The sequence below is a fragment of the Artibeus jamaicensis genome, unplaced genomic scaffold (genome assembly GCF_021234435.1).
Source record: "Artibeus jamaicensis isolate MK-2021 breed Jamaican fruit bat unplaced genomic scaffold, CSHL_Jam_final contig_729, whole genome shotgun sequence".
Taxonomy (NCBI): Eukaryota; Metazoa; Chordata; class Mammalia; order Chiroptera; family Phyllostomidae; genus Artibeus; species Artibeus jamaicensis.
Window position 1 is genome coordinate 736,831 of NW_026521939.1, and position 9,130 is coordinate 745,960.

General features: G+C 49.7%; 1 protein-coding gene across 1 annotated transcript; it reads left to right on the forward strand.

The window, feature by feature from the left end:
- Positions 1-1,146: 1,146 nt before the first annotated feature.
- Positions 1,147-8,099, forward strand: ITPRIPL2 (ITPRIP like 2). The gene has a single exon (XM_037153100.2). The coding sequence runs from the start codon at positions 1,840-1,842 to the stop codon at positions 3,454-3,456; it is 1,617 nt and encodes a 538-aa protein (XP_037008995.2). The 5' UTR covers positions 1,147-1,839; the 3' UTR covers positions 3,457-8,099.
- The last annotated feature ends 1,031 nt before the right edge of the window (positions 8,100-9,130 follow it).

Here is a 9,130-nt window from a genome sequence, read left to right on the forward strand (position 1 = left end):
AAGAGTAAGTAGATGCAGTGTTACTGAAGTAGAATCCCCTGGATGTCTGTTAACACAATACAGTCAATTCGTTTCGAGCTGTCCTTCCATCACTTAGATCCCAAAGAATCCCGACTGACAGAGATGACTGCCTCATAGCTAATAGCAGGGGATATGGGATCTGAACGGAAGTGTACTGAGCTCTAGGACTTCCGGGGAGTAATCTCGTTGCTTACCTTGGAAATCATGATCCTCAGCCTTGATTGCCAGGTGGCAGCTGGCTTCTGAACTTTTTTTTTTTTTGCCTTCACCCTTGCTCTTTAATTGATGGTGGGAGCAAAGTGTGCAATGAGTGTAAATAAACAAAGATAATTATTTAAATCCAGATTATTTCAAGGAGTACTCCCTAGTTACGCACCAAGACAAGCTTCCCTGGACTGAGGTCCCAGTGTAGGTGCTGACAAAGAACACAGACAAATTCCCAGGAGTTGGGGGACAGGACTTTCTGGTCCCGTCCCCGAGTCCCTGACCCTTGCTTTCTCTGGAGCCGAGGAGCTGTGCCTGTGTTCAAGGCACAGCTCTGCTAAACTCGGTGACCTAGGGCAAGCAGCTGACCCTGCCTGTGCCTCTGGATCCTCATCTGAAAAAGGGGGTACTGCCCTCACACTTCATAGGATCGACGTGAAGAGTGTACACGTGTAGTGTAATTAGCCCAGGGCTGACCCACAGTAAAGGCTGTCGCGGTTCTTCTCAAGGCTTGCTCTTCCTCATTCAGATCTCAGAGCCAACGTCACCTCACGGAGTCCCCAGCTTCCATGGGGCAACCCCAACTTCTTACTCCCTCATACAGATTTGTTTCATTCAGAGCATTTTCTGCTATGGGATCTCTTCTCTTTTGATCCTCCCCCCCCCCTTTTTTTTTAAAAACTGCAAGCTTTACAGTCAGAAAACTTGTCTATTTTGTCAACTGCTATTTCCACAGCACCTAGCCTCCTTCTTGGCACATAGTAGGTGTTCAACAAATACTGGTTTGTATAAAGGACAGCGGTATTCTGGCAGAGCCTCTTTCGTTGGGGGCCTGCCACACCACCAATACCACACCACCACGACTTGCTGGGGGTGGGGGAGGAACCGACAGTCTCCTTGTGAGCTCTTTTCTCCTCCTTTTAACTTTCCTGTGTAACTAACTTCTTGTGAGCACAACTCCAGAAGCTCCCTGGACAAGCCACCGCCCCAGAATCGGGGCCTTCCCAGTTATGCCTTAGGGGAGGGAGAATGGGGGTGGCCCGCAGGAGACCAGTTCCTAGCGCGTCCCGAAGTCCCTCCCGCCGTCTCGCGTCGCTTTAAGGAGGAGGCTTTGGGAGGGGGCGGACCTCGCCCGCCGGCTCGGAGCGCGCTCCAGACTTCGGCATTTCCTCCCCGCCAGCTGGCGCGGCCTCACCGCCCCTCGGAAGAGGAAACTCCCGGAGCCCAAGTAACGGGAACTAGAGCGGAGGGGAGCGGCTGGGGGCTCGGCGTCAGCAGGGCCGCCCGGGGTAGGAAGTGAGCCGGTCCGGGCCTGAAGCTGGCCGGGGACTCCGGGCCGGAACGCCGGGTGGGGAGGGCTGCGGAGCCCGACGCTTCGCACGACCGGCGCAGGGCGCGGCCCGGGGCCTGGGAGTCCAGGGCGGGCTGTAGCTGGAAAGAGAACTTGAGCTGGGAGAAGAGGCCGAGCTGGAGGGCGGCTTCCCCCGTTCCTGCGAGGGGGGAGCCGCCGCGGCGGCGAAGGAGACCGGGACAGCGGGGTTGCTGCGGCGCTGCGCGCATGCTGGGTCGGGGGCGCCGCCGGGGCTCGCGCCCTGGGCTGCCCAGGCGCCCGGCATGTCGGTGCACTACACCCTCAATCTGCGCGTCTTCTGGCCCCTGGTGACCGGTCTGTTCACTGCCATCGTGTGCCTCTACCACGTCCTACGAGGGAGTGGGGGCGCCCGGGCCGAGGCCCCCGACGGCGCGGACGTTGCTGACCATGAGGACGGAGGCTTCCCTCTTCTTAAGGTGTCTGTCCTGCTCCTCCTCGGCTACATCCTCTTACGCTGTCGCCACGCTGTCCGGCAGCGCTTCCTGCCCGCATCTCCCCGCCTGGGGAACCACTCCGCCTTCTCGCCAAGACATTTCCAGGAGCCGAGCCTTGGCATCTTGCTGGAGAGTTACTATGAGCACGATGTGCGCCTGTCCCCGCACGTGCTGGGCCACAGTAAGGCACACGTGAGCCGGATCGTGGGCGAGCTGGTGCGAGCTGGCCGCGCCCGGGGATCCTCGGGCCCCATTCCCGGGGGCACACTGGCCTTGGCCTTTCGTGGAGACTTCATCCAGGTGGGCAGTGCCTACGAGCAGCATAAAATTCGCCGGCCCGACGCCTTCGACGTGTTGGTGCCCTTGCGCCTGCCGCCGCTGGTGGCGCTGGAGCCGCGAAGCCTGGGCACCCAGCCCGCTTTGGCCCCAGCCTTTCATGGCTGCTTCGCGTGCGCACTCAAGGCGCCGCCGGGGGCCTCCGGAAGCCACTGGCTCCGGGACTGCAAACCCTTCGCCGACGGCTTCTGTGTGGACGTGCGTGGGCGGCGCCACCTCTCGTCCACCCTGGTGCTGCGCTGGTTCCAGTCACATCTGCAGCGCTCCCTGGCCACCGTGCGCTACAGCCTGGAGGAGCGCTGTCGGGTCAGCCTAACCTCGGGCGGCTTGGAGCAGCCTCCCACCCTGCACATCCTGCCCTGCCGCACCGATTATGGCTGCTGCCGCCTTTCCATGGCCGTGCGTCTCATTCCCGCCGTCCATTTGGGCGACGGTGTCTTCCTTGTGGCTCCACCACCACTGCCCTCGCCCTTTGGGCCCCTATCAGAGCTCCCGGGAGGCCTGCGTGCAGATGCACTGTGGGGTGTAAACACAGCGCGGCAGGAGCAGAAGCTTCTGGGTTGGCTGCAGGAACGGGCCCCTCCAGGTGCCTGCTACCTCAAGTGCCTGCAGTTGCTTAAAGCCCTGCGAGACCTGGGTGCCCACGGGCTGGACCCGGCGGCCGCTACCCAGTGGGGACGCATCCTGTCCTCATACGTGCTCAAGACCGCGCTGCTTGCAGTGCTGCTGCGTGAGAGGGCTCCGGAGCAAGGCTGGGATGAGGCGCACCTGGGCAAGCGCTTGGAACAGTTGGTGCGGTTTCTTAGGGACTGCCTGCTGCGACGCCAGACACTCTTCCACTGCGTCCTGGGCCCTGGTGGGGCGGCTGCCGAAGTGGGTCCACTGCCCAAAGTACTGCGTGAAGCTGCTCCAGTTGACCTCCTGGCTGCTTTTGATAATCACGCCCGGGAACTCGCAGCCTCAAGGTTGCTGTCCACATGGCGAAGGTTGCCTCAGCTTCTCCGGGCCTATGGGGGTCCCCGCTACCTTGTCAGGTGCCCCCCACCCCGGAGTCAGCACACCCAGGGGTTCCCTAAAGATGAACCGTAAACCCTGACAGTGGCCCCACCAGGCCAAATGCTCCTAAAGCCTCTCCTAGCAGCTGGGGGTGGGGGTGGCAATGAAGCCAGTTCAACTCCAGGAAGATGAGCTGCAGAAGGTGTTGGAAGATTCAGAGGATGACATTTGGTGGCATAAATGCCACCCTTGGGTCCACAGTCCGGTATAGTTATGGCATCTTTTCACATCCACCAGATTGCCATGGGCAAGCTTTGGAAAAACATCCAACAGCAGCAGCTAAGAGTTGGTCCAAATGCTGGTTTGTGTGGAATGACTGTGTAGAAGGATCCGTGGATTTTAGGGAAGTCCAGTTAAGGAAGCAAGCAACCAGCAGCAGAGAAAGTTCCCTTTGCTGGGTTTTGAGATGCAGATCTCTCTGACCCTTACATTTAAAGAAGTTTATGTTTTTTGGCATAACTACTTGCTAAGTCCTGGGTTCCTGATCATCTTTTTCTAAAATGAATATCTACAACTGGAACTGAAATTCTATTCTAGGGGCTCCGGATCTGAGGAGCATTGTCTCCACTCTTCAAATCAATATTAATGTATTTTTTGAATGGTACGATCACGGGTGTTTGATGGGACTGTGAAGAAGTAAGTCTCACAGGTTTTGAGGCCAAGAGTTGGTTAGAGAATCTTCCAGAGCAAATAGCACTTTATTTTGATCACTGGTGGTAATTGTCAGTGCCAAGTGTTGCATCTGAAAGGGAGGCCAGCTATATTTACCATTAAGAAATGTGCAGTCTTGAAAAGCAGGCTTGCTTTACATCCCTCCAGACACATGCCAGAATGTGTACCATCAACACCCATTCATTGAGTGCGTGCTGGGAGTCAGGCACAGTGCAAAGTAGCATCAACGTGCATATTTACTCACGGCAACGGTGGTGAGGGCAGAAAACATGTTGGATCTCGAGAAAGATGTATTTTAGTTTTTGCTTGTCCAGATGTCTCACTGGGATTTGCTGCTGGCTGGAGGTAGAAACCTTGTTTGTTTTAAGGCTTTTAAGCAAACTCCTTTGCATGAGATTTCTTTCTGAGTTTAATGAAATAATGAAGAGGAAATGCCCAGTGCGGTGCCTAGTATGTAGTTAGCACTTTCAGCGCTCAGTAATGGTTAGTGGTTGAAAAGTTTTTTCTCCCGATGCCCACGCTGTCTTTAAAGAGTGTTCCTTTAAGTGTTGGAGGAGCAGTTGGTTCAGCACAGGTCTTGCAAAGCATTCACTTATGTACATGTAGTTCAATATCTTGGGCTCTGTCCTTGGAGGCCAGTGTCTCCCTGATCAGTCAGCTGAGGAGAAATACAGCAGAGGAGAGCAAGAGGAGATGGGTGGAGATGGAGGGAGGGAGCCCTTGCCAGCAGGCAGCTCCTTTTTGTCTTTGCACAGAAATGCCACCAGGTTGGGTGTATTTTGCAGCCAGGAGGAGCCCATTATGAAATGCCTCCTTCTAAATTTCTAACAGCCCACAATTCCCAGTTTACAGTGGTCCATCATATACTCACCTAATAGAAGCTGCAGCCAGTCCCTGTGTTATACTTTGGGATTTTTTTTTTTTCAACAGACTTGTGCTCCCTTAGACTCTTAAAGATAAAACTTGGAGGACAGAAGTAGCCACCTGAATAGGGCCGTTGTTTAACTTCCGAGTTATTTTAAGGGAACTCTTTAAACTTTCTTTAGGGGACCTACTCAGCCACTGCAGGAAATCATTGTGAATAAAATAATTTATAGGAAATCCTCAGCAGAACTGCAGAGACTTCTTACGTACTTTGCAACCTTGGGCTGTAAGAGTTGCAAATGTGCTTTCTCTTTGAGGTTCTTTTAGGGAGAGTTCCCCTTGATACCACAAAGATTATTTCTAGTTTTTGAGGTCAGGGTTAGGTTATAAGGTACTGCATGTAGCGAAGGGATCAGTCTACCAGCTCCCTGCCAAGATATAAACTGCACAGTGTTTTTAAAAATTAACTTTTAAAGTAAATGCCAACAGGGATTAGGTCCGATATTGCTTCCTAGTAAGCCACAATTTCCCCTGTAGTCATTAAAGCTACTGGAACTGGGGTCAATGAGGCTCTCGGAAGGAATATAAAGCTTTAAAAGCTTAATTTTCCAAATATTTCTAGCTGAGTTGGTAGTTTTTTTTTTTATTTTAATAGTGTTTTGAACTTTAAATCTGATAACATACTGTTCTTGTAGGTTTTTGATGTTGTTTTTCTTCAGGTTAATTACCCAAAGCCTCATCCATCCTCAAGATTTTAAAATTTTATTATTTTTTTTAAATTAATGGGACATTGTGTTTGTGAATTTTTAAAATAGTACTGTTTTATTTAAATGCCATGCTGAGCAATTGTTCTCTGTACATGGTGACCAAAACTTGGAGTTTTCGATCAGTTTTGATCAATGTTTAGTAATCCCAAACGTGTACTGTGTACAAGTGAAATAATATGGCTTATTAGCCGGGTGTGATGGTTGCCCGAGGCACTTAAATTAAGCTCAGTTCTGTATTTTATTAGGGCTCCATCATGACCTTGATCAGAAAAGTACACATTTTTGGTGTATACCTGGTACTGGAAATTCATATTTGCAAATATTCTTATAGAGGAAGGCTCAGAATTCCTCGTTTTTGTTTTTGTTTTTTTTTAAAAAAGATTGATTGTCCACAGCCAGTGCCCAGAAAAAGTGTTTGGGGGAAGTGACTCAGCCGTTTTGCCACGAGACACTCTTCAGTAACTCCCACTGACCAGTGCTGGGAGCCGTCCTAGAATGCTCGTGGGCAGAGAGTAGGAGGTGGATTTTTTTCCCCCAAAATGAAACTGAAGTGAAAGAAGGAAAAATGCAAGTGAACCAAGAGAAGTATGAAGGATTAAAGAAGGAAGGCTCACGATGGAAGTGAAAGGAAGGAGAGATGGGGTGGAAATCATATGAGGGTGGGAAGGAGGTTCGGGGTAGGAAACCCGTTTTTAGGTATGTGCTATTTTTAAATCAGGGGTCGCAAACTCAGCAGCCTGCAGAAATAAGGTAGAGAAGGGGCGGGTGGGCCGTGGGGACTACTTGTCTTGAGGGCCATTCCTTGGCTCCCAGCAGGGAAAAGGGTGCAGAGGGGCTAGAAATCAGGATTTTTTTAAAGTGAAACTTTCTGATTTTTAAACAAAATAATTATTAAATGTCAGAAACACCATGTGGGCCAAACAAAACATTAGGTTGAACCTGCAGGCCTCCAGTTTCCGACCCTTGCCTTACACAGCTAATCCCCCCAAGTATGTATAAGGTTATATTTATTGTTGTGGATATGATGTTATACATAGTTGCGGAGTGATATTTGAGTCTCTTATCTCTCAGAGCTAAGCTTCATTGTAGAAACAAACCAAAAAAATTAACACAGCCACAGATAACGCATAACTCACAATTCTCAGAAGGACCCTGTATCCTGGGGCTGTTTTTTGCAGGCAGACCCTTCAGCAAAAGCCACGGGGGCCAGTTCTTGGCATTTCCTTCCTGGTGAGTGGGCTAAACTCCTAGGCTGTGTCAGAGTTGGAGGGTGAGTCATCAGGAAGGATTGCAGAATAACTTGTTTCTTTTTTATTTGCATTTTATTTTAAATTAATGATTATTATTATTATTTTTAGTAGTGTTCTTGCCTGTGCCTTAGCAATGATAGCCGGTGGCCTTGAACACCAGAAAAACAGTTCTGAGCCTTTGGGCCAAGCTGTCTTGGACTTGCCGCCATGTCCATGGCCAAGAGCACTGTTCTGATCAGATGTGTCTGATAAGATGTGTCTCTCCCTTTCTGACTCTGGGGCTCCCGCCAAAACCGACACCCTTGCATTCTGAAGGAATTAACCTAACTGCTTCCAAACTGTCTCTGTTACCCTCACAGAGTAAATCACTTTTTCTGTAAAATGTGACTTTTGACCTTGATGCCAAAGACGTAACTTATTTCACCAATGACGAGAGGAAGGTTATTGCCTCCCTCCCAGTAGTGGAAAAAGTGAATCTCATTAATGTTTCCAATGTCCTTTGAGAGGGAAAGAAGTTCAGTGTTATCGTGTGGCAATTGTTAATTTTTTTAAAATCACATGTCTATTACTTAGACCTACTGCTTATTTTTTTATACCTACATAGCACAAAATTTGGCGGGGATAAAGCAAGTATAAACTGGGAGCAGGGGAAGGTATATGCGATCATCTACACAGAGAGAATAGACCAAAACATGCAGCTAAATTACATATAATCTGATTTTTGAAGTATCAGGTATTCAGGAATATTTTAGCACCTTTTGCTTTTAAAAGAATGTGCCTTGATTTAGTCATTTGACTTTAAAACATTCCTCTTATTTTATTGTGATTTTTAATGTGTGTTTTGATCCCAAACTGGGTATTTTGACGCAGTGTGTCAGCTGCAGTCACGGCATGTTTTGTTCCGATAACAGAGACCAAAGAGTTCATCAGTGACGGTTCCGCTGCTACAGTTGTGTGATTAAAAGGGGTTTTAATCACAACGAATTTCCTCGGCCCGTATAGCTGAGGCCTGCCATTTGTTTTCTATTTCAGGTTGGAGTAAATTTGCACTTTTAATCACATGGGTCATTTGGGGACCTTGTTCTTTTATACTTTGCTTTGTTAATAAAGGTACCTGTAGAAACCTGTGGACTGGATGTCAGATTTTGGGAGGGGTCTCGTCTTCCTGTGATTCCTTACGGAAGCCTCACCTGCTCTCAGCTCCTGGGTAAATGGGAGCCTTTTCCCATGCAGCAACGCCAGGATCATTACTGGTGCAGAAAGGGCTCCGGACTCGGGTGGAAAGGAATGCCAGTTCACAGCTCTGTAGGCTCCCAGCCTGGGGTCCTTCCTTCTTTTTTTTTCCTTGCCTAGAATCTTCTGCCCATGTCCCTCTTCTACCCACCCGTCTACACACACATACACACACACACTCATAAATACAATTCAAGTCTTGGCCTGTGGCTAATTTATAGCTCAAATTTATAGTTCAAGAATTTTGCCCAGAAATCTCTTAGGCCCTCGGGCCCTCTCCAAATGGCAAACATTTGCTAATATGGAAAACTACCAGGCTTAGTAAGAAATGGAATATCGGAGGCTACGTGGGACTCTTCAAAGACTTGGAGCCAGATGGAGGTTGAGGGAAACTTGTACCCACAGGCTGATTAAACACTAGTTGGTAGGACTGTAGCCCAGGGGAAAGGGAGGTGGGGTGTGTTGCCTTTAATTTTTAACAAGTAGTTATTCAGTGGCTACTGTCCCTGGGCATTGAGGACACACAATGATGACCAAGACAAATGTGGTCTCTCTCTCATGAGCGCACAAACTGTTTTGAGAGACAGGCAGTCAAAGAAGCGGTCTGGATGTTGGGTGGTGGGTGGGGGAAGGGCTATGGAAACATGGAAGAGGAGCACCTCATGCAGTTCAGGGAGAGCTGCTTAGAACAAGCGACATCTACATCGAGATCCAAACACAGGTAGGGGTTTGCTAAGTGAAGGGACTTGGTCTGGAGAAAAATGCCTTAAGCACAGAGGTGAAAGGAGCATTGGAATTTGGCTAGAAAGTGAAGATGGGGTGAGAGGAGGTTTCAGTGGCTGAAGATGGGGCGGGAGAGGTAAGAAGGCACCAGGACAGCTAGAAGCTAGAGCTTCTCCAACTGGAGCGTGCAGATCACCT

Bases quoted from the DNA above. Each gene is read 5' to 3' on its own strand.
- ITPRIPL2 (XM_037153100.2), top strand. From the start codon at position 1,840: ATGTCGGTGCACTACACCCTCAATCTGCGCGTCTTCTGGCCCCTGGTG.